At 44.1% G+C, this 26,154-nt stretch overlaps 1 protein-coding gene across 3 annotated transcripts in view; it reads right to left on the reverse strand.

Moving 5' to 3' along the window:
* KHDRBS2 (KH RNA binding domain containing, signal transduction associated 2) overlaps positions 1 to 10,192 on the reverse strand; it is a 669,346-nt gene extending 659,154 nt beyond the window's left edge. For all 3 annotated transcript variants that reach the window (XR_003999512.1, XR_003999511.1, XM_030555661.1), the window contains exon 1: positions 9,858 to 10,192. Coding sequence is in view for 1 of the 3 variants with exons in the window: in XM_030555661.1 (XP_030411521.1) it covers positions 9,858 to 9,948 (91 nt within the window). In the remaining 2 variants the exon portion in view is untranslated. The remainder of the gene's footprint in view (positions 1 to 9,857) is intronic.
* Positions 10,193 to 26,154: the final 15,962 nt, after the last annotated feature.

The raw sequence follows: 26,154 nt of genomic DNA on the forward strand, positions 1-26,154 counted from the left end.
GGCTTAAATTGCAGCAAGGGCAGTTTAGGTTGGACATTAGGAAAAACTTCTTAACTGCCAGGGTAGTTAAACCCTGGAATAAATTGCCTAGAGACATTGTGGAATTTCCATCATTGGAGAATTTTTAAGACCAGGTTAGACAAACACCTGTCAGGGACGGTCTAGGAAATACCTAGTAGTGCACTGAATGCAGGAGACTGGACTAGAAGACCTCTCAAGGTCCCTTCCAGTCTTATGGGTCTATGATTTAAAGGACATGGTAATATCTAGGATTATTTTGTCTGGAACTTATGGTAGAAGTGTTAAAGGGGATTTGACCAAGGTGTTTAGTATTATGAAGGATCCAGTCCAGTCCCCTCCCTGTACTATGCAGTTCAAACTTTATCTCAAACTCCCAGTTTGTCTAGCCAGACCACAATGCCCCATGATATATGCAGCCTCCTAAGGAATGCATTGTAGAATCAGTTCTGCTCCCTGGTGGCTACACTATATTCCTCACCCTTAGGCCAAATATTTTATATTATATACACTTTAGTAAGTCCCCTCCCATTCCTTTCCCTTCTTTCAAAAAAGTATTTCCTTTTCATATCTCTACAAAATGAATGAGTAGATGAAGGGAGTTAGGGGCTAGGCGAAGCACTAAACACTTCCCCCTATTATTGCCATTAACTGAGGGAGAGGGAATGAGCTTTGAAATTGAATACAATTAAAAATCACTCACTTTGTGTGGACAACTTAGCCTTCCTCTGGACCGCAGTTGGGATAATTTCATTTCATTTCAATATAATGGCTGTTATATTTTTTAAAAATAGGATTGTACCCAGTCAGTGTGCTCAGCCTAAGGTGCCGCTGCTAGGAGCACAAATTGTATATACTGTGTTTGCATTTTACTAAAGATTAGTCATGAAATTATCCAACATTTCTACATTTATGCATTATAACAGGGATCCGCAACCTTTGGCATGCAGCATGCCGGGTAAGCACCCTGACAGGCCAGGCCAGTTTGTTAACTGCCGCATCCACAGGTTAAGCTGATCGCGGCTTCCACTGGCCGCGGTTCGCTGCTTCAGGTCAATGGGGGCTGCAGAAAATGGTGTGGGCCGAGGAAGGCAACTTCAGAGGCAGCTTCACTTGTGTCATTCTTTAATGGTTTTAGTTTATTTAGTACTCCCTAAAGTGATGTATGTTCAGGACTCTCCTTGCATTATACAGCGAAAGACAAAGATACTTTCTGAAATTGTTAAACTTCTAAGTATATAATGTTTGGTAATGTTCATCCTGTTTTGAATAGCTAAGTAGTCCAACTGATATGTACTATTAAAAAAACCCATGCTACAGTATAAAAGTACTTCCATTTTCCTTGTTTATTATTCTAACCATTATATTTAATTTTCTCAGCCAATAGCATAGCATAGCATATTTGCACAGCAACTGTCATAAACAAATAGTTAAGGGTTAATGTCTCTTTTACCTGTAAAGGGTTAAGAAGCTCAGTGAACCTGGCTGACACCTGACCAGAGGACCAACAGGGGGACAAGATACTTTCAAATCTTGGTGGAGGAAAGTCTTTGTTTGTGCTTTTTGTGTTGTTTGTTGTTCGCTCTTGGGGCTAAGAGGGACCAGACGTACACTCAGGCTTTCCCAATCTTTCTGAATCAGTCTTTCAGGTTTCAAAATTGTAAGTAATAGCCAGGCAAGTATGTTTGTTTTCTTAACTTGTAAATGTGGCTTTTTGATGGAAAGATTTTTACCTCTGTTTGCTGTAACTTTGAATCTAAGACTGGAGGGGTGGGTCCCTCTAGTCTATATGAATCTGAGTACCCTGTAAAGCATTTTCCATCCTGATTTTACAGAGATAATTTTTTACCTTTTCTTTCTTTAATTAAAAGCTTTCTTTTTAAGAACCTGATTGATTTTTCCTTGTTTTAAAATCCAAAGGATTGAGTCTGAACTCACCATGGAGTGGTGGGGGGAAACGAGGGGGAATGGTTAATTTCTCCTTGTTTTAAGATCCAAGAAGTTTGGATCGGTGTGAAGCCTCTCAAGGCAACCCAGAGAGGGGAAAGTCTGGTGGGAAAAGGAGGGTGATGGTTAATTTCTCCTTGTTTTAAGACCCAAAGGGTTTCGGTCTTGGTTCCCCAGGGAAGGTTTTGGGGGAACAGAAAATGTGCCAGACACTAAATTCTGGCTGGTGGCAGCGTACCAGATTTAAGCTAGTAATTAAGCTTAAAAGTGTTCATGCAGGTCCCCACTTTTTGTACCCTAAAGTTCAAAGTAGGGGGAAAACCTTGACAGCAATTGATTCATAACACATTAAAGGCTATGAAGGAAAAACTCCCACTGACTTCAATGGGCTGTGGATCAGGCCCATAATGTCTAGCACATTACTAAACTTTAGAAATAATACATAATAATAGTATTTAACTTACACTACCTCTACTTGTTTCTTTTCATTTAATACAAATAAAAATGTAGATCAATCTTAGGCAAAATGAGCTTAGGCAAAATGTTAAAGACTGCCCTAAAATCATTGTTTGCAATGAACACAAAACTTTTAAAATGCTAAGGAGAACTTTCATGCTTTCTTAAGTCAATCTTCTAATTATTTACTCTGTTTCCAGGGACAACAAAATAAATGTTGATTAATAGAATCTTCCTTCTCTGTCAACTCAGATATCCTCTCCCCTGATGTAAACATCAGCAAAACACACACACAAAAACAAACAAAAAAACCACACAAAACACAAAAAAGAGCACAATAGTAGAAAAAGTGACTGTAGATTATATTAATGTATGAGTTTGATTTAACATTTATATTGAACTTATTTTAAGTTAAAACTATATTTAGACAATGTGAACTAATGAACTCTCATTGCTGCTAAGACTGCAGATATCGTTTGACTAATAGCTTATTATATACTACAAAATAAAAATTACAGAAGTGTCTGAGGCCTAACTAAAGTAAATCACAGAATTAACCAATAATCTTTCACAACTTTGATAAAGATATGCTCTTCATGTCATTAGACATTGCAAGGGAAAGTAATTTGCATGCAGTGACCTTATTATTGCCCCAAGATTCATATTAGAAATATATATTAATGATCCAAAACCACCTTGTTATATAAAAAGCAAATTAATTTCCAGGGGCCTAAAAATAAAATACTGTTAGTTGTACAGTAGACCCAGTACATTAATCTGGTAGGAGGCAAAATGCAAATATACTGAGCCAATAATTGTGATGCTAGCTACAGCAATTACTGCAGGTTTGTGTCAATGATAGCAGTAGGGCTCAAAGGATCTGGAGGCTGTATGACTTCATAACTGTTGAATTAATGGCCCTGGTCCTCCAAAGAGCTTGATGAGAGTGAGCCTATATGGAGCCCAATTTATTTGAATGGGGCTCTGGGCAAGCTCAAGGTCTTCCCCCATGGAACAATTTGCAGGCATGGGCCTAAGTCAAGACTTATATGGAGGTCGATGTAACCCAGGAACCTCTTTGTGCCAACTGGCTGAGGGCACAGGAGGCACAGAGTTTTACAACTCTTATTGTGTATTGTGTGTCTCACAATCTAAGGCTATTTGCATATGGAGTTACTAGCTAAAAAGATGGCAAAAAAAACAACAGATCATGAAATCTATGGGAAGAAACACACAGCGGGAGGGTGTATGGTTTATCAATAAAGATCAAAGGATTGTGCTGATATATCTGGGGTTTCAAAGAGACACACAAGATTGTGCACTTAGGGGACAAGCTGACAGCATCTTTGTCTCATGAAAAATTGTTGTATCCCCACTGGCTTCAGGGCATCATTTGAAAACCTGAGGCTAACTGTATTGTCATGAAATATAGGACTATCATTCTATATATTATATAGAAATTTCTATGGGGGGCAGGTATTTTTGTTTTGACTGGGTTTTCTTGCCTTGGGTCTTTGTACTCTATGTGCTAGAGGTGAGCATGCAAGTGTATTTTACATCACATCTTGCAAGACATTTTCACAATCACACATGCATAGTCCATGCAATATTTGATTTCTCTGCAGGCAATTGTTAGTTGTCTATACAATGATGGTGTAACCAGGCCCGGCTCTAGCCACCAGTGCTCCAAGCATGTGCTTGGGGCTGCACTTTCCAAGGTGCTCACTCCGCCCCCCACCTCTTTTTTTTTTTTTGCTTGGTGAGGCAAAAAGACAGGAGCCAGCCCTGGCCAGAGCCCTGCCACTGGAGAGACAGAGCATCATTCCCTGGAGCCGAGCCTGGGCTGTGGCAGCGAGAGGGGCTCCCAGAGTGTGTGAGGAGCCAGGGAAGGAGGGAAGCAGGGCCCGGGATGCAGGAAGGGAGAAGGGGTCCTGCTGCCGCCACTGCTGATGCTCTGAGTCTCCCCAGGGCGATGCAGCATTTCCCTGACCGAGTGGGCGGCGCAGGGGGTGCAGATCCTGGCTTGTGCGCTGATGGGGCCAGTGGCTGGGCAGCCCGAGTGGCCAAGGAGCTGCGGCCTCCCGCTCCTGCCTCCAGACCCAGCCCTCCACGCACCTCCCCCATCTCAGCCCCATGCTGCTGGCCCCGTGCCCCCACAGCGCCAGGGGTGGGAAGAGGCAGAGCCCGGCTCCGAGTGGGGCAGCGGGGGATATTGCCCCGCCAGGGAACCCCCACAGCTCAGGCACCTGGGGGTCAGTGTCTATCCTCTCAGCTCTGCCTGCACGGGGCTGGGGAAGCAGCTGTCAGCACCTGCCCCTCTCAGCCTTTGCACCCTCCGTCCCACTCGCAACCTCTTCACTTGCACCTCCCCCCATCGCTCCTTCACCGCACCCCTTCCCCTTCTACTCTCTTCACCCGCATCTCTCCCCTTGTACCCTCTCCAATCTGTCTCCTTCCACACCTCCCCTTCCCCAGCACCTCTTCTCCCACAACCCTCCTGATACCCCCTCTCCTCCTCCACCCTCCTCCGTGAGTACATCACACCCTGCTTCTCTGCCAGTGTAGAGCACCCGAGCACCCCCATACCCACTCCTCTGCCTGAACCCTCTTTACTAGATCCTCATCCCTTTCCAGGTACAAGGGTTGAGGGTTAGTCCCTATGCCTTCCATGTGCATTTGGAGCACTAAAGATGGGGTTGCGGGGGACAGGGGGGGTGAGATTTATACTAAAGTGAAATAAAAATAGGAGGAACAGTTTGATCCCCACTGCAAGTGTAAATGGGGATTGCTGGGGTGAACGAGGAGGTCACGTTTGGGGCAGGGGGAGCCCAGGGCTGAGGTGGAGAGCAGCAAAAAACCTAGAGCCAGCCCTGAGTCTAACTGAATCTCCACTTGCTGACACTCTCTTACTAAAAATAATGATAATACTGTTGTAAGACAGAAGTTTTTAAAAAAGCAAAAGATGATTTAGTAGCTTGTAGGTTGCTATAGGTCACCTACATTTACACATCATGAATCACACAAACATGTTTTCATACATATTCATAGATATTTTAATCATTTTCATGTTTGTTTACACTCATGCAAAAAGGTTTTTTTTAAAAAACCACATAAATCACATCATGTGCTCACCTAGACTCTGTGCAGCACCTGTCACAATGCTACTGGCAGACAAACAAATATTTTATATGGAAGGTATAGGGTACAGCTCAAAAAGTTTTCTTACTGTTTTATTGATACATAAGATATTACTTGTTTAAAACAAATATTAACTATTCCTATACTAATGGGGAATATTACTAGAAGCAGTAGTATCTTATTTATCACTAAAAAAAAGTCCAACTACAACCAATTTACAGTGCAATCTGTTAATATGAGCCATCAAAGAGCTTGTTGTTATTCTGACTTTTATAATAGGTGGCTGCATAATCAAGTATAATTAATAAAGAGAAACTCTCTCTCAGGGACTTGGATTTTACTGGCTGATAGACCAGGGTAAGCAGCCACAATTAACAGGGTTTCACTGTATTTAAAACTGATTGGATGATATTATTTTAATAATTTGAATTTGGGGTAAATATACTGAATAAACTATTACAGACCTGAATATTCATATTTTACAAGTTTTTCTAATAAAACATTTGTGAATAGTTCCCCCATCTCTAATGATGTGATCATGATTCATAGATTCCAAGGCCAGAATGGACAACTGTGATTATCTAGTTTGACCTCCTGTATCACACGGGGCATAGAACTACCCCTAAATAACTATTAGAGCATACATTTTACACAAACATCTAATCTTGATTTAAAAGTTGAAAGTCCACTATGACCCTTGAAAAATTGTTTTGATAGTTAATATTCTCACTGTTGAAAATTTTCACCTGGTTTTCAATCTGAATTTGTCTAGCTTCAATTTCCAGCCATTGAAATGTGTTATACCCTTCTCTGCTAGAGTGAAGAGACCACTATTAATTTTTTGTTCTCCTTGTACATATGGCTATTTACTCTCACTTAAAAATGTATGTCTTATTTCCAGTCTGATATAGGGGTCATAGTTACAGGAGCAGGCTAATGATACTGAGGAGGGACTGTGTTGTGGTGAAAGCACTGGACTTGGCATTAGGATACCTCGGTTCTATTCTAGACTGTGCTACGTATATCCTGGGTAATTTTGGGCAAGTCACTTAATTGCTTTGTGCCACAGCTCCAAAATTGAGATAATACTTCCTTTGTCTGTTAAGAATGTAAGTTCTTTAATGCAGGTATTGTCTCTTATTACTTTTAGCGCAGTGCCTATCACAATGGTTGGGGTTCCAGAAGTATAATAATAGTGCTCTGTACTTTTTTTGGGTGCTGATTGCTCTCCATCTTTGCTAAGTTAAATGGAGTTTGAGTATGTTTAGTACTGACACTATCTAGTCCCCAGACTTTAACTCCATATGCATGACCCCTTCTCTACCTATGGAAAAAGGCATTAAGGGGAAAATATATAGTCACATTTTAAATAAGTTATACACAATGAAAAAGATTTCTAAAGAACTTTATACAAGTTGTTGAAGAAACAAAATGATCTTTATAATGCAATAAGGTGCCCTAAATTGAAATTGTATTTATGGAGTGTTTATCTCCTGTATGCCTTTCTAAGGATTCCACAGAAGATTATCTACTCTCACATCCAGGTGTTAGCAAGAGACATAAAAAAATCACAGCACATTCAAGTCGGGGTGAATGCAATAGGCTCTCAATTCTGAAGAAAAAAAAGAGAGAACATTACAGTACTGTGCATTTAATTGAAATCAATTGCCAATCAAGAGGCACGATAAACAGTACTTAAAAAGAGTAGCTGGCTGCTATGAAGATTTTCATATTTTTTTTTTCATACAGTCAAAATCTGGAATCTGAGGCCATGGTTTCAATATAGACATCCCACAGAAACTCAGTGGTGTAGGAATCCTTTTACAGTTATCCAGTTTTGTTCTATCTGTGAGGCATCCAGATGCATTTATGTCTATTGTATATACTTCCCTTCTAAAGGAAAAATCTCTGGCACTGTTATTTATAACCAGTAGTAACAAGTACATTTGTTCCTACTGCTTTAACTAGTTGCTCTCATACTTTAATTAAACTGTTTCAGTAGTCATTTTATGTAAAAATCTAAAATGGATCTCTAGAAAACTTGACAGATAGTGTTTTGAAGGTTAATATCAGGTGTGAATCCTATATTAGCATTATCTACAGCTTCCAGAGACAACTTACCATTGTCTTTTTAAATATTCAGGTACACTCAGTCCAGTTACACTCAAAAAGAAACCAGTAAAGTATTAATTTACTCAATCTCAAAAGTTGTCTGAAATGCAACTTTTGCATAAACTGCAAATCCAGAAATGACACTTTTTTTAAATTTTGACTATACTTTCCACATATTCAATTATTTATTTCATGTGTTCTCTCTCAAATGCACTCTTTCAGTAGATACTTCCCCCTGCTGGGAAAAGATCAAATTGCAGGGTGCAAGAAATATGCCCCTTTGAGCAATAAAGAATTTAGGTTCATCATCTGCAAATTAGTATACCAGCTGTAAAAACTATTGTGATTATCTCTGCAACAGCAAGATAGGTATTATAAGTATATTAAATGTGTGTCATTGTTGATGCTGGACTTCCCATTATCAGAGAGAAGCTCTCTGAAAATCTAGATTCAGTAACTTTATTCTCAGTCAATAAACCATGTATTTAAGAAAGATAATATGAAGGCTGCTGACCTAAGAATTGTTTTAAGTGCTAGCACAAAAAGTTGTAAATGCTTATGAATTTGCTTAAAGGCATATGGAATTTTGGAAAATTATTCACTTTCCTAGATTTTAGGGTAGTTTACATTTGTGATGTAATATTTTTATGAGCTCATCACAGATTTCTTTGTTTTAGTTTCATTTCAGATTTGGATACAGACTCTTGATTTATGATTCATTGTCACTACTTCTCTTTTACATTTGTATCCAATCTAGACAATCTTCTAAAGAATCAACAACATACACAGGAAAAAGCAACAGAAAGCATGAGGAGAGTTTAACTGATGGTACTACTTCTGCAGTTGAAGGGCTGTACAATACGACCTGTAGTCAATAAGTAACAACATAGCGTAGTAAGAAAGATAAAGTTTGTAAAGTCTTCCTAATTAAGTAATTTGGCTGTCTCCAAAATTCACAAAATGTAGTTATATCACAAGCACAGATGATATAATGAAGACCAATTTGTGTCAAGACAATTCTTTAGATCACAGTACAAACCTAAGATAAATGTATCAAGTCCTTATTGAAATGATGTCATGAAATTGATATGCCATATCCAGTGAATATACAAAACAGAAAAGTCAACTGACAAAATGCTGCATTATAGATATAGTAGTGGATTTAGCTGTTATCATATAAACCGAAACATGATACTTAAACATGAAAAACAAGATGTAAAGAGTTTAATGAGAACCTTGCATCTGTCTTTGTGTAAATAAAATCAGGAACCATATAAAAGCCCTATTAAAGAACCTACCTAATAGCAATACTTCATTTGCTCAATGAAATAAATCATTTTAATGACAAATCATGAAAAGACAGGCATTTCCAGTACTGAAAAATAAAATATACATCTTTATTATATACAAATATAATTCTCAAAGCTGATATTTGCTAAATTAATGTTATAAGTTACTCCATACAATGGCTAGCAGGAGCTATTCATGAATAAGCTTGGAAAACTATTGCTAATAGACCCAGAGGACAATATGCATCTCTCTATATAATAAATGTTCTCTGCCTTACTACAACAAACGTATAAAACACAATCCATACTTTGCAAAGCAACTGATCGTTGATTATTTCCATGCACAGTAGACACAAAAGAGAGGGAATAAGATCTTCCATAGTGTTTCATCGTCAGCGATGTAATTCTGATTTCCTTTCTAGTGTTCAATATTTCTACAGAAACCTGTGAGCTTAAACAGCAACCCTGCACTAGAGAAAGGCTTCGGAAATACAGACTATATAGTTCCTATACACACATTCTCTCACTAGCAATGTGCTGATCACAATTTACTTTGCCCTCTCCTCTCCCCCCCCATCTTTCCCACTTCAGAAGTGAGCACTTTCTTGCTCATGCCACTGCCTGCGATGGCTAAGCCGATTAGTCATTCCTCATCCCGATAGCAAGTCTCAAGAATCTTTGCTGGTATCTCTCCCATCTGAGAGGTTTGGTCCCTCCAAAAGAAAGGGGAGGGGTGTGTCATCTGCCTGCCTGCTCTAGGGCGCGGAATGCCTTGGCTGAGTCCAAGGCAAGGCGCAGGATTCCGGTTGTTTGTCCATGGCAGCACTCGTCCCCTGGCTAACACACCAAGGCAGCGTGAAAGAGGCAAGCCACACGCCAGGAGGAGCGAAGTCTTACCTTCAGCCAGGAGGCGCATTGCATGAACAAAGGACGGGTCCAGGCTGTCCTTCTCTGCCATCAGCTCGGGCAGATATTTCTCCTGCTCCATAGTATCGCTGCTGCTGCTCTTCACTTGGGACCGTCCGCCCGCCCTAGGTGCTGCTCGGATGCAGTGGCGCGGCGGCTTGGCCGGCTGCTTATTGTTGCCTAATTCCCTCCCCCGCTCTGGGCACCTGGGGTCTCTCGGCTCCGCCGGCACGGAGCTGGCCTGAACTCCAGCGGGGGTGCCCTGCCCTGCGCTGCCCCTCACAGCCACCGCTCGCTCCGTGCGTGCCTCTGCCCCTTCCACTGAGCTACAGCCTGGTCCCCGCGGCCTTAACTAGAGAGGCGGGAAGAAGGGGCCCCCCACCTCCCCACCCCGCTCATTGGTGGCTGCGCGCTGGAGGGCGGAGACCCGCAAGGCGGCGGTGCGTTGCTGCTGGCTCCAGTCCCTGCTGCCTGGGCGGCGGGCTGGGGACGCCGGCTGCGCTCGCTGGCCGAGGTGCTGAAGCAGCGGGGAGGACGGAGCAGCCTGGGCCAGGCGCTGGGGCAGCAGCACCCAGAACCCGGGGGGACGGCGGGGCAGGGCCGGGGAGCGAGCGAGGCTTTCCGCGGCTCCCTCATACCCGCAGCGCGGCAGAGGACGATTCCCGGTTGTCCCACTGAAGCCCTGTGTCGCCCCTTCCCTCCGCGGGGACTCGGGTGGTGGGTGGCCAAGCGGGGGGCGGCGAGAGGATTTACACCCGCAAAAGCGCTCCCTGCCCCTGCCCTTTAGTCCCGCCGGGGCGCGGGGAGATGCGCGGGGAGATGCGCGGAGTCACAGGACGGACGGGGAAGTTTGAATCCAGCAGCCCTCTTCTCCCGGGAACTTTTCGCGGGTGCCAAGGGGCTGCTTCAGCGGGCCCAGCTGGGCTTAGCCTTGAGCAGGGAAGGGGGAGGGCGCAGCGCCCTCACCGAGGGAAGAGAAGGCGGCTCGGGTAGCTGTCGCCTGGGCGAGATCAACTTCCCTGAGACTGCGAGCTGCTGCTTAAACAGGGCAAAAACCGCGGCGTCTTGTGAGCGCAGCGGGAGGGACAACGCTCCGGAGATACCCCGCGGCGCGCAGGGAAAGGGAAAGCCGACGCTTGCCTGCGAGCGGCCCCGAAAGCTCCCGCCTCCCAGGCTTAAAGCTGCTCTGCGAGTAAAGTAGCTGCAGCAAGAGTACATAAAACGGAACGTATTTATGTCAAGTCCAGCTCGAAAGACACCAGTGACTGGAGTTTATAGCCAGTCACCACCTCCAAAAATATTACTCGTAAAATCAAAACATGTGAACGCCTGGACAAAGCTTCCCGGGGCAATTTGAACGTAAATTGGAAGAAATGACATTTTCTCAACACTCCTGTGTCGCCTTTTGCTCAGTTTCTAGGTGTAGCTCTCTCTACTTTTGACTTAAAATATTCTAATTATATCAGTCAAATGACAAAACACCCTAGATGCACTAAGCCTGTTGTGGAGTGACAGAAAGAGGAAGCAAATGTAAAAGTATGGACTGTACATCTATTAGCATATCCCAACGGGTCCTGTAGCAGAGCAGCCGTGATCACTATGACCGAGAAACTTGAGCTACGGCGACATCTATACCGGAAGACAGATGCAAACGGCGGTTCCACACTTTCCCTGCTATGTGTTCACAGTTGAGGGATTACACCTGTTTACAAGAATATATTCAAAATGTCTGGCCCAGCGGAACCTCCACAGGCAAGCCACCAAAGGCAGCCTGCCTGCCACCCTCATGGTGACTGGCAGAGCGCTCCCAGTGGCTTGTTGCCCCAAGCACACGCTTGGCGTGTTGGGGCCTGGAGCCGTCCCTGTCTATATCTATGGCCTTCCTGCTCACAAAGTGGTCATGCCCCCGCCGAAGGCTGACACGGCACAGAGGGCATGTGACACAGTGATCTGGCTTGGGCAAGATTGCTAGTGAGGCATGATACTTTTGCCATGAAGCAAACACAGCAATTCTTCCCTGGCCTCTGCCACTGAATGCGTCTATGCATTACGGTGTGCCCTATCAGTGCAGGGGACCGCATGAGCTCAGAAAACGTGTCATCACGAGTGTGTTTTTTCGCCTTCTAATCCGCAGTAACCTAAGGGATGGAGATGATAGGGGGAGCGTAGAAACATTCTAGGGGAACTGCATGGTCACCTCTGGCCATGCTGGCCAAACAGGAAATGAAATTCAAAAGTTCCTGGGGCTTTTCCTGTGTACCTGGCTAGTGCATCTGAGTTAAAAGTGCTGTCCAAAGCGGTCACAATGGAGCAGTCTGGGGTAGCTCCTGGAGACCAATACCATCGAATTGCTTCCACACTACACCAACTTCGTCAATGTCGATTTCAGCGCTAATCCCCTCATTGGGGAGGAGTAGAAAAATCAATTTTAAGAGCCCTTTAAGTCAACAAAAATGGCTTTGTTGTGTGAACAGGTGCAGGTGCAGGGTTAAATTGATCTAACACTGCTAAAACTCAAAGTGTAGACTGGGGCTTAGAATGTCAAACAGTATGTATAGCCACTGGCGTGACAACCACCCGGACGACGTCTCAACGTTCACCTTCGCCCGGGTGGAGGCCCATCGGTCGCGCCACTCCCGGCTGGACCACATTTACCTGTCGCGATTCCACCTTTCACAGGCCCACTCCTCCAGCGTTTGGCTGGCCCCCTTTTCAGATCATCACCTTGCCACCGTGACGGCCTCTTTCTGCGTGGAGAGGCTGGGCCAGCCTATTGGCACATTAATAATAGTTCGCTGGAGGATGCGGGCTTCGTGGCGTCCTTCCGGGAGTTCTGGCTGTCCTGGCTAGGGCAGAGGCACGCCTTTCCCGCGGCACGGCGGTGGTGGGATCTGGGGAAAGTGCGCACCTGGCTTTTCTGCCGTGACTACACCAGGGGTGCCAGCCGATGGAGGGATGCAGCGATAGGGCAGTTGGAACAGGAGGTCTTGGAGCTGGAGAGGTGTCTGGCCGCCAGACCCGAGGAGCCATCCCTCTGCGGAGCATGCCGGGAGAAGCGGGAGGAGTTCCGGGCCTTCGAAGACCATCGGGCCGGGGTGCCTTTGTTCAATCTTGCATCTGCCTCCTTCGGGAGATGGATTGTGGCTCCCACTTCTTCTATGCCCTGGAGTAAAGGAAGGGGGCCAAGAAGCACGTTACCTGCCTCCTGGCGGAGGATGGCACCCCCATCATGGATCCGGTGGAGATGTGTGAGAGGGCCAGGGCCTTCTATGCGACTCTTTTCTCCCCAGATACAACCGATCCTAACGCTTGCAGAGTGCTCTGGGACGGTCTCCCGACGGTCAACACGGGCGACCAGGACCTGCTACAGCTGCCTCTCACTCTGGCCGAGTTCTCGGAAGCCCTCCGTTGCATGCCCTCCAGTAAAACTCCGGGCATGGACGGGCTGACCGTGGAGTTCTACCACGTGTTCTGGGATGTCCTCGGCCCAGACGTGGTCACCGTCTGGGCTGAGTCTTTGCAGGGCGGGGTCCTCCCTCTCTCATGCAGGCGAGCCATGCTGGCCTTATTGCCAAAGAGGGGGGACCTCCGCGACTTACGGAATTGGCATCCCATCTCGCTCCTCAGCACGGACTACAAAATCATTGCGAAGGCCATCTTGATGCAGCTAGGACCCCTGCTGGTGGACGTGATCCACCCAGACCAGACCTACACCATCCTGGGCCGCATGATCTTTGATAACCTGTATCTGGTCCTGGACCTTCTGGAATTAGGGTGTAGGGATGGTCTGTCATTCGCCCTCTTGTCCCTGGATCAGGAGATGGCGTTCGACAGGGTGGACCATGGGTATCTCCTGAGCACTCTGAGTGTTTGGCTTCGCATCCCAGTTTGTGGGTTTTCTCCAGGTGCTGTACGCTTCTGCGGAGTGTCTGGTCAGGCTCAACTGGACCCTGACAGAGCCGGTCAGCTTCAGGCGAGGAGTGTGGCAGGTGTGTCCCCTCTCCGGTCAGCTGTATGCTCTGGCGATTGAGCCCTTCCTCTGTCTCCTCCATCGAAGGCTGATGGGGTTTGTGCTTCGAGAGCCAGAGCTACGGTTGGTCCTGTCGGCGTACGCCGACGATGTGCTCCTCGTGGTCCAGGACCCGGGCGACTTGGTGCAGGTGGAGGCTTGCCAGGCCATCTACTCGGCGGCCTCCTCTGCCCGAGTCAACTGGGTCAAGAGCTCTGGCCCGGTGGTCGGGAATGGGTGGCAGGCGAGCTCCCTCCCACCCGCGCTTCAGGCAATCCACTGGAGTGCGGGTCCACTGCTCTATCTCGGCATTTACCTTTCTGCCACGCATCCGTCTCCATCAGAGAACTGGCACGGTTTAGAAGGCAGGATGACGGAGCAGCTCCGGAAATGGACGGGACTACTCCGGTGCCTCTCCCTTTGAGGGAGGGCGCTGGTGCTCAATCAACTAGTCTTGTTCATGCTCTGGTACCGGCTCAACACCCTGGTCCCAGCTCTGGGTTTCCTGGCCAACCTCCGAACGACAATTCTGGAATTCTTTTAGCCAGAGATGCCCTGGCCAAGGGGGGCAGGGCCTGAAGTGCCTACACACTCAGTTCCATGTCTTCCGCCTCCAGGCCCTGCAGAGGCTCCTGTATGGTGCAGGTAGTCCGGCGTGGAGCGTATTGGTGCACGCCTTCCTCCGCTGCTTCCGAGGGCTCCGATATGATCGGCAGCTCTTTTACCTCCATCAGAGAGGTCTTCTGCGAGATCTCTCTGGGCTGCCGGTCTTCTACCAAGACCTCCTCCAGACCTGGAAGCTCATTTCAACAACCAGGTCCATGGTGGCCACCGTGGGGGCTGATCTCCTCGCGGAGCCCCTGCTACACAACCTCCAGCTTCGTGTGCAGGTGCTGGAGTCCCCTGCGGTGCACCAGAGGCTGGTCTTGGGAGGAGTCACCAGGCTTGGAGACCTCCTGGACTACAACAGGGAGACTGGCTGGATCCCCTGACACTCGCTTAGCACATGGGGCTCTCCAAACCTTGTACTCCCCGGCACGTACTTCAGGAGGTGAAGGCCGCTTTACTGCCTGCTGCTTGGGCCTACCTCGACCAGGTTCTGTGAGAGGGCACACCCCACCCACCCTCTACCCCAGGCCCCGTGGACATTTTTATCGGGCCCCTGCCACGTGGACCCAATCAGCCCCCTCACCCTTTCACTGTGAGCCGGCTGCACAATTTGCAGCCGGTTCTGTTCCAGGCCGCACCAAGGAACATCTGTACACACTCGTGCTCCACACTCTTTACTACCTCACCCTCGCGTCCCGCCCCGATACCAAATGGCGGGACCTCCTGCCACCTCTCGAGAGTGAGAAGCCCCAGTGGGCCAGCTTGTACTCTGTCCTGGTCCCGAGGCCTGCCGGGATGTCAGTTGGCGGCTCCTTCATGGGGCCATGAGCACGGCCGTGTACTTGGCGTGGTTTACCCCATCCCCAACACCTGCCCTTTTTGTGGCATGAGAGAGACCCTGGCACACATTTATTTAGAGTGCGCCAGATTGCAGCCCCGTTCCGGCTCCTCGTGAATCTCTTCTTGCATTTTTGGTTGCACTTTTCCCCTCACTGTTTATCTATGCACTCCCCATCCATGGCCCCACAAAGTCATGGGATCTCCTTATCAACCTCCTCTTGGCCCTGGCCAAACTAGCCATCTACAAAACCAGGGAGAGGAGGTTGGCCGATGGGATTTCCTGTGACCCTGAGGCCTATTTCTGCTCCTCCATCCGTTCACACATCCGGGCAGAGTTCCTCTGGGCAGCGTCCACTGGGTCCCTTGATGCCTTAGAGGAGCAGTGGGCGTTGTCTGGGGTTCTCTGCTTGGTGTCCCCATCAGGTTCCCTTCATTTAGCCCTATGACCTCACTCCCGATCCTGTTTTTTCATTAGTTGTCCCACGGAATTATTTGGTACCACAGACCTGTGGATCCTCCCCTTAGGCTGGGGGGAGGTCCTTTAGAAGCGGGTGGGCTTTGCCCGCCCACCTCCTGGATACCAATAGGATCACTCTTCTGTAGCCATCTGGCCTGACCCTGTCACAATATATATGCATGTTTAACGAACCTGCGCAGTAGGAAGAAGTGTATTCATTAAACACTTGTGTCCATGAAGGGAGTACAGAATAGGTATATATACCTCAGTGTGGCCAGGGGTAAGATGTTCTACAGTCTCCTTTTCAAAAGTGACTTAAGACCATAAGAGCTTAAGTCACATTAATTTTCAATGATACATAAACTGCTAAGTCACTTAGAGGCTTCTGAAAATTGTATTTTAAATCTCATTTTAAAAAAACATTTCATGAAAGTCTGTCAGACATGAAATACAGATTTCAGATGACAATTTAATCATGAGGTGTGACTGCTTTGCTAGTTTGGAGCTTGGATGTTCGCTATATCCACTAAAAATAAGAAAAATATTTTATATTTATTTGATTTGATGTTTCAGCTTAAGCAAAGTGTTTGTGTTTTATTTTTTAATAAGTCTATAATAAAGGAGAGATCACAATAGACCAGCTCTGATAGAAGGAGAGGCTCTAAAAGATCAACAACAATAGTTTAAAACTTTGAACACAGTGCATGGATTTACTATCCCCTTACACTCTTGTATTGATAAGAGAGTATGTTAAACCACCATCCTTACTGACGAAAGGTTTATGATTACCTATAAGTGGCAAAAATGTAAAAAAAAATCTAATTAAATCATAAAAAGTGTTCATTTGCCCTCATGGGTCTTTTTTGGGAGGGAGGTAGGGGGTTAGTATTAAAATTATACATTCTTCTTTGATATGTAAAAAAAGGGTTTCCTACTTGCAGTTTAATGTAAAGAAACTGTATAAAAGGGGAATCATTTGAACAATCGCAGATAGAGATAAATGTTATCCACTTATTCTTAGGAAGTAGCATTATTGCAAAGTAAAACTGTGATGACACTGATTGATCCTTGTCACCTCTACCCCGTACTCAGTTTCCCCTCTGGGCCCCAATTCTTGAACTCAAAGGGCAGTGTAGGTGTGTATATGTCTGCATGTCTCCAAGGCTTCTGGTTAATTATAATTTTTAAAATATGTAAAGTCCTAGAATTCCACTAATAATATCTAGCAGCATTAGCTACCTAATTAGATTGTCATTAGAAAAAAAAAGAAGTTTTTAATCGATGGCCTCCATTTCTAGGTGTCAAATTTTAGGGCCAAAATGTACACTCACTTATGTATCTGAGAAAACATACAGGCCTAGGTATGCAGACAAGTTATTTGCTTGAGTAGTCACATTAAAGCCATTGGATCGTGGCATACCTTTCTCTACTAGACTGAAGAGCCCATTATTAAATATTTGTTCTCCATGTAGGTACTTATAGACTGACCAAGTCACCCCTTAACCTTCTCTTTAAAATAAGCAGATTGATCTTGATTAGTCTGTCATTATAAGGCATGTTTTCTAATCCTTTAATCATTCTTGTGACACTTCTCTGAACCCTCCCCAATTTATCAACATATCTCTTGAATTGTGGGCAGCAGAACTGGACACAGTACTCCATCAGTAGTCACACTAGTGCCAAATACAGAGATAAAATAACTTCTCTGCTCATATTCAAAATTCCCCTATTTATGCATCCCAGGATTGCATTAACTCTTTTGGCCACAGTGTTGCACTGGGAGCTCATATTCACCAGATTACCCATCATAACTAGGACCCTACCAAATTCATGGTCCATTTTGGTCAATTTCACAGTCATAGGATTTTTAAAATAATAATTTTCATGATTTTAGCCATTTAAATCTGAAATTTCATGATATTGTAATTGTACTGGTCCTGACCCCAAAAGGAGTTGTAGAGGATCACACAATTATTTTAGGGGGGTTACGGTACTGCTACCCTTACTTCTGCACTGTTGATGGTGGCAGCTCTGCCTTCAGAGTTGGGCAGCTGAGGAGCGGTGGCTGCTGGCCAGAAGCCCAGCTCTGAAGGCAGAACCACCACCAGTAGCAGCACAGAGGTAAGGGTGGCATGGTATGCTATTGCCACCCTTACTTCTGTGTCACTGCTCATGGAATGCTGCCTTCAGAGCTGGGTGCCCAGACAACAACTGCCACACTCCAGTCTCCCAGCTCTGAAGGCAGAGCAGAAGTAAGGGTGGCAATACCATGACCCCCCTGCAACTCCCTTTTGGGTCAGGATCCCCAATTTGAGAAATTCTGGTCTCTCCTGGGAAATCTGTATAGTATAAGGTAAAAACACACCAAAGACCAGATTGCCTGGGGGAGGCCAGATTTCACACTCTGTGACATGTTTTTCATAGCTGTGAATTTTGTAGGTGAATCATGACCCCTATATTTTTTTCAGAATCAATGTCTCCCAGGGTAGAACCTCCTATCCTGTAAGCATGGCCTCCATTTTTTGTTCCTAGATTTGAGATCAAGGAGGAGTGGGGCAGCAATAAAGGTGGGAGCAAGGTGCCTTGCTGATCACCCCCCTTCTTCTACTTGATTCTTCATTAGTGGCTTGTATGATTTCTCCAGTCTTGGAGCTGCTCTCTTTGGTTTTCTAGGGCCCAATTCAAAGCCCATTAAACTCAATGGAAAGACACCAATTGATTTCAGTGGATTCTGGATCTACTCCTTACTATCTTAAACAGTGAAAAATCAGAGATATAGAACAGCCTCATTAAAAAGTGTATCATTATTTGGTACTTTTCTGATTCTTACCTCATCAGCTAATGCCATATTCCCTGCTGTCACCAGGCACCTTGGTCACTACCCTGACAGCTTCCACACAGCCTTCACTCCTCAGCCTAGGCTCACCTTCTGAGCCTGCCCCATTTGCTGTTCCTCCATTTTATATCCTCCCAATTGCCCCATTAGCCCAGCAATCTCCACCCAATTAGCCCAGTAATCCCCAGAAGAAGTTGATTAATTATCTTCACTTAAGCCTGCACTCTTCACAATGCCCCAAGATCAGTGACTAGAGTGCTACTTGTAGTGCCCTGGCCCACTTGCAATATTCCTTATGTGCCCACAACTCCAGTGGAATTTTGATGGGAGTTCCAGGTGTGTACTGGAATGCAGGATCATGGTGTTAATTTATGTGATCTATGTCACAAGTTCCCACTATACTAAAAACATGCATCAAATGAAATTATCTACAGTGCAAGTCTATTTAACATTTATAGTGCTTAATATGCTGAAATGAAGAAATAACTGAATGGATGACCCATCATAGGCACAACTAATGGAAATACAACTTCACTGCAAGGCACGTAAAGCAACAATCCATAACATAAATGAAACCAAATGAGTTTTGATTTTTTAAATCCCAAAGCCAAATAGTAAGTCTCCAATAAAAGGTAGAAAATCCTTAAATGAAATTAATTAGACCACAAGCTAGGAAGGCTAAAAACACAGTGAAAAATTAAAAAATAACAGTCCAGAATGCCTATTCTCTCTTTCTCTCCTCCATCACACTGATGATGCCACCATTGGTAGCTTGTAGAGAACACAATCTAATTTTTGACACAATTCTCTCCATTTCCCATCACAAACAGCTGGTCACCAAACCCTACCCCTTGCTTGTTCATTCTCAAAGTCGCATTTTCATTCTAATCTCTGCCATCTCTGTTAAACTATTACAACCTTGTTCTTGCTGACCTTTATTCCCACGTAATCCCCTGCAAACTGCCAAATTGCTGCTATAGGAATCTTAATTCTATATCTTTTGACTATATCACACTCTCCACCTTTACCTCCACTGGCTTCTTCTAGATTCCTACATCAATTTCATTCTTTTCATCTTTACCTCCAAGGTTCTGTACTATTCTTTTCCAGCCCACATCTCTGCTCTTATCTCTTTCCATTTTTCCTCTCACTCACTTCACACATTATGTCCAATGATTGCTTTTATATCTTTTTTCTACTTTTTTCCAGGTGCTCCTTACATTTGCAACACCCATTCCATCTCAATGTGAAAACCACTATCATAAACAGAGAGTTAAGGGTTAATGTCTCTTTTACCTGTAAAGGGTTAAGAAGCTCAGTGAACCTGGCTGACACCTAACCAGAGGACCAATGGGGGGACAAGATACTTTCAAATCTTGGTGGAGGAAAGTCTTTGTTTGTGCTCTTTGTTTTGTTTGTTGTTCGCTCTTGGGACTAAGAGGGACCAGACGTGCATCCAGGCTCTTCAAATCTTTCTAAATCAGTCTCTCATGTTTCAAACTTGTAAGTAATCAGCCAGGCAAGGTGTGTTAGTCTTATGTTTGTTTTCTCAACTTGTAAACGATTCTTTTCCTGGAAGGATTTTTACCTCTGTTTGCTGTAACTTTGAATCTAAGGCTAGAGGGGATTTCCTCTGGGCTATATGAATCTGAGTACCCTGTAAAGTATTTTCCATCCTGATTTTACAGAGATGATTTTTACCTTTTCTTTCTTTAATTAAAAGCTTTCTTTTTTAAGAACTGGATTGATTTTTCCTTGGTTTAAGATCCAAGGGGATTGGATCTGGACTCACCAGGGATTGGTGGGGGAAAGGAGGGGGGATGGTTAAATTCTTCTTGTTTTAAGATCCAAGGGGACTAGAACTGATTGGATCTGGACTCACCAGGGATTGGTGGGGGGAAAGGAGGGGGATGGTAAATTTCTCTTTGTTTTAAGGTCCAAGGGGTTTGGACCTGTGTTCACGAGGGAATTGGTGAAGTCCCTCAAGGCAATCCAGGGAGGTGAAAGTTTTGGGGGGACAGAAAGTGCCCCAGATACTGAAATTCTGGGTGGTGGCAGTGTTACCAGATCTAAGCTAGTAATTAAGCTTAGAAGTGTTCATGCAGGTCCCCACATTTGTACTCTAAAGGTCAAAGTGGGGAAAAAACCTTGACAACCACCCTCTCTGTTTAAATTCCTCTTCAACACTAAAATCTTTCATAAATAATGACCTTCAAAATCCCAATTAAATCCTATTATCTAAGAACTTGAACTCCTCTGATTAACAAGCTTGTACTCCTCTGTTATGAGCACAGTGTCATGGTAACATTTTTTGGATACCTGATGCTTTATGTGCCTATCTACTGTTTATTTTTAAACTGTAAACTGCTCAGGGCAGGTATATAAAATGGCTTTTTAGTAAGCAGATCTGTTTCCTATGTGTATTCATATCTGTTTACTGACAAAGTTGTGGGAGGTTTTTTTGGTGTGTGCAGGTTTCTTTGATTTTTGCCTATTTAATTCCTGCTATTAATTGAGAAACATCATAGCTCTGGAAGATAGAGCTTGATTCTTTTCTGGCAGGCATGTTTGTGTTGTGTAGGCCACTTAGTGAGCACTTCCTCATGGGGAGGGGTAACTTTGCAGGCACCCTGTCCCATTACACTCCTCTTGCAGGCCCCTTAAGAACTCCCCACTGTCTTTCTTGCAGCTAACAGCATGCCCATCCATAGCTGGTTTAACAAAAGAAAAGGTTCAAACAATCCTCAGAGTCCCCAAAATAAAGTCCGTTACACAACAGTCAACTCTAATTCTTCTGCCACAAAGTTCTTCCTCTGTCCCAATCTGCTTCACAGAAAGCCACCAGTTACAATCCTTTCTGGCTGACCTTCTGGCCCTAATTTTCTTCTCCTGACAGCCACACTCTGCAGCTTCCTGCTGCTCTTTGTAAAGGAATCCTCTGATCCACCCCAGTTTTGCCTCTTAAGTGAAACAGTGTTGCCTAGGCTCAGTCCTTCTGCCTATAAGCGGCAAGCCATCCTGGTAAAGTCTGAAATGAAATGTGTAGCTTAAGTACACCTCTAAAGTTAATAGCATAGAAAGATAAGAATTATGGGCAGGAAATAGTGGTAATAATCAAGTTGGTTAGATAGAGGATAATGGAACTGGGATGGGGGGGAGTGAGCATTCTGTACAAGGAAGAAGTCTGGAAAGAGTAATATTTCCTAATTATTTTCTTTTACCCAGGAATCTACTAGCACTATTCCAAGGTAAATAAGCCTCATCCCTAAATGAAGGATGCAAAAAGCATCCAAACAGCAAGACAGAAGTCAAGTCACAATAGTAGAATTTCAGTTATCTGAGTCCCAGCCCTCTGCCCCCACCACTCTCTTCTTGTCTTTGATTCCCATCTGTCAGCTCATCAGCAACTAAGGGGCATGAAGTCTTTCCACCACTTTCCTTCTATCTCGTACCAGCTTCATGGCTTTGTTTATCTTCAATACTTTTTGTTCTGTCATTCTCTGTTCTTCCTTTGTTTCTAGTTCCTTGCACTCTGGAATATATCCCTATATACGGTATTCTTTTCAGACCCATTCTTGACAGGTGTCCAAACTATTGCAGTCATCTTTCTTGTTATTTCTCGCGTAAGCTGTTTTATCTCTTCGTTTTTTATTTTCTGCAGTCTTGAAACTCTCAGCATTCCCCTCTGCCAGTTCATTTCTGCTGCCAAAATCTTTTGTTCATCATCTTTGCTCATACGCCAGCATTCTGACCCATAGAGCAGTAGTGTCATGACAGTCGTCTCATATACACTGATTTTTCTTTTTAGCAAAATGTCTTGTGCTTTCCAGATGTTGCAGAGTTTTCTGGATGCAGTAGCTGCTAGTCTGATTCTTCTTTGTCTGTCATCTTAACAATTCCCATTCTTCTATACTAGTCGTCCAAAGTACATTTTCCACTTGTTCAAGTTCTTTCTCTCAGAGTTGGATCTTTACCTCTTTTTCCTGTCTTCTCATTGCCATAATTTTTGTCTTCTCCATGCTGATCTTCAATTTTAAATTTTTGCTGTCCTGGTCTACCTTGTCACTTACTCTTTGTCAATCCCCCTTGGTCAATAACATCCGTAAATCTAAGGTTATGCATTATCTTACCAGATAACTTGACTCCTCCCATTTAATCTATCAGTACTACAGCACTTATTGCTTCAAGTACCACAGGGAACAAATCTGGGGATAGTGTGCAACTTTATCTCATAGCTACAGTCATCCTGAATCATTCCATCAGCTTCTTGTTTACTCTCATCACTCTCAACTTCTTGTAAATGTTTTTCAGGCATGCCATACATTTGTATAACTTGCCATAACCCTTTCTGCCAAAAGTATCAAAAGCCTGCATGAAGTCTATAATGGTGTTGTAACAGGTTCACTTGTGCTCTATGCACTTCTGTTATGTCTGTCTTCTCAAAAAATAACTGATCTATTGTACTTCATCCTGGTCTAAATTCAGCCTGTTCCTCTGCAAGCATCACTTCTGCATACCTCTTCATTCTCCTGTGCTACAATATCTTAGTGAATGCTTTTCCTGGCACATTCAATAAGCTGATTCTTCTCTAGTTCTTGGGCTCAGTCTTATCTCCCTTTTTGTAGGTTGGTACTATTATCACTTTCCTCCATTTGCTTGGCAGTTCTTCTTGTTTGTGAATCTTATTAAATAGCGTATGCATTACCTTTACTGTGTGTTGCTCTCGTGCTTGCAGCAGCTCTGTTATTATGGTGTCAGTTCCCAGGGACTTTCTTTTTCAAGCTTTCTGTTCAGATCTTTACTATTCCTTCTAAAAATTCTGGCATCTGTTCTCCCTCATTTTCCAAGACTATTTCATCTACTGTGTACAGCTCTTTAGAATCTACTGTATTGTATTGCACATTATTGGGGGGAAAAGTGTGACTTCTCCTCCTAGGGAGTTGTAATTTAGTAAAATATGGACTGTCCTTACAATGGAAAGCTTTCACAGCAAGTATGTACATGAGAGATGTGCCAAAAAGAGGATAGGTAATTAGAAATTTGTTCACACTTTTTAGCATACTCAAATGGAGGAAGGCTTGCCAACCAGCAAGCCAGAATCTTTAGACATATTCTTTGAATACTAATCTGATTCTGAATAAGTAATAAGTAATGTATGATGCAATACGTTAATTTTTAATCTAACTTTGCCTTGACAAAGTTAAAAAAAAACAACCTTTCAATTGCTTGTTCATCCTCAATTATTTATTCAAACTTGCCTTTCATCACTACCATCTTCAACTCCTATTCTCGTATCTTGAGATACAACCTTTGTGTTACACTTCTCTTCACATATTCTTTTGTTTCTTTACATTATTTGCTTATTCAATTGTTCCTGTCTTTCTTCATTTTTTGTTTATAGCTCTGTCATGGTATAATTCCCCACTCTGAATCTTAGCGTCCAAAAGATGGGGTACCAGCATGAATTCCTCTAAGCTCAATTACCAGCTTAGTACTTGTAGCGCTGCCACCAACCAGGAATTCCAGTGCCTGGTATACTCTGGTCCCCCTAAGACCTTGCCCGGGGAACCCCAAGACCCAGACCCTCTGGATTTTACCACAAGGAAGGTAAACCCTTTCTCCCACCATTGCCTCTCCCCGGCTTCCCCTCCCTGGGTTACTCTGAAAGATCACTGTGATTCAAACTCCTTGAATCTTAAACAGAGAGGAAAATGCACCTTCCCCCTCCTTCTCGCTCCCCCTCCCAGACTTTTCCTGAGAGAGACAGTAATCCTAACACGGAGAGAAATTAGCCTCTCTCTCTCCCTTCCCTCCTTTCTCCCCACCAATTCCCTGGTGAATCCAGACCCCGTCCCCTGGGATCTCACACCAGAATTAAAAAAAACCAATCAGGTTCTTAAACAAGAAAAGCTTTTAATTTAAAGAAAGAAAAACCGTAAAAATTATCTTTGTAAATTTAAGATGGAATATGTTACAGGGTCTTTCAGTTATAGACACTGGGAATACCCTCCCAGCCTAAGTATACAAGTACAAATTAAAATCCTTTCAGCAAAATACAAATTTGAACTCCTTCCAGCCAAATACACATTTGCAAATAAAGAAAACAAACATAAGCCTAACTCGCCTTATCTACTTAGGACTCGCTATTCTGGACATATAAGAGACTGTATCAAAGAGATTGGAGAGAAACCTGGTTGCATGTCTGGTCACTCTCAGAACCCAGAGAGAACAACAATGAAAAACTAACAGCACACACCAAAACTTCCCTCCCTCAAGATTTGAAAGTATCATGTCCCCTGATTGGTCCTCTGGTCGGGTGACAGCCAGGCTCACTGATTTTGTTAACCCTTTACAGGCAAAAGAGATATAAAGTACTTCTGTTCTATTAACTTCTACTATCCGTTTATGACAAGCTCTCTGTACTCAGCTCTTATATGTATATCCTTCCTTTTATTTTCCTTCAGTTTCCTGTACTCATCACTCAAGTGCAGCATTTCATACATTATTCACCTCGGTTTCTTCATTTTGGCCTTGTAGCCATACATTTGTTAGCTGCTCTTGTAGTCCCAATATTTACACTGTTCCATATCTCTTCACTGTTAATTTCTTCTTTCACCAGAGACCTGATGTTTGTCTGCATGGCTTTTTTGTATTCTTTCCTGATATCCAGCTCTTTCAATTTGCCCATCTCATAGATCTTAGTCCTTGGCACTTTTTTGATTGCTTTCAGGCTCAATCTCATTGATACCTGCACTAACTTGTGATCCAGTTGTGATGAGTTGAATCACTGAAACCCCCTTGGGAGCCACCACCTGATGTGTCAAGACTATTTCTGCTCTTGCTCTACCTGCCAGCTTGGGCCTCCAGCACCCTATCTTGTTGAGACAGACACACCCGTCTGCTCCAACACAGACCCAGGGTCTGAATATTTTGTCCCAAAGCTGCAGATGCAACTGAAAGCAGCTCACAGAAGTGTTCTGGTCTTTAACACTTAGATGCCCAACACCCAATGTGGTCTATACCCAAATAAATCCATTTTACCCTGTATAAAGCTTATACAGGGTAAACTCATAAATTTTTTGACCTCTGTAACACTGATAGAGTGATATGCACAGCTATTTGCCTCCCAGATATTAACACATACTTTGGGTTAATTAATAAGCAAAAAGTGATTTTATTGAATACAGAAAGTAGGATTTAAGTGGTTCCAAGTAGTAACAGACAGAACAAAGTGAATTACTGAGTAAAATAAAATAAAACACGCCAGTCTATGTCTAATCCAATTGAATACAGATAAAATCCTCACCAGTTCCAGAATGCTTCCTTTTACAGACTAATCTCCTTTTAGTCTGGGTCCAGCAAACGCTCACACCCCTTGCAGTTACTGTCCTTTGTTCCAGTTTCTTTCAAGTATCTTTGGGGTGGAGAAGCTCTCTCTTTAGCCAAATGAAGACAAAATGAAGGGGTTTCCCCTGGGCTTAAATAGACTTTCTCTTGTGGGTGGAGACCCCTTCCTCTCTTCTATGCATAATCCAGC

This window comes from Gopherus evgoodei, chromosome 3 (genome assembly GCF_007399415.2).
Source record: "Gopherus evgoodei ecotype Sinaloan lineage chromosome 3, rGopEvg1_v1.p, whole genome shotgun sequence".
Taxonomy (NCBI): Eukaryota; Metazoa; Chordata; order Testudines; family Testudinidae; genus Gopherus; species Gopherus evgoodei.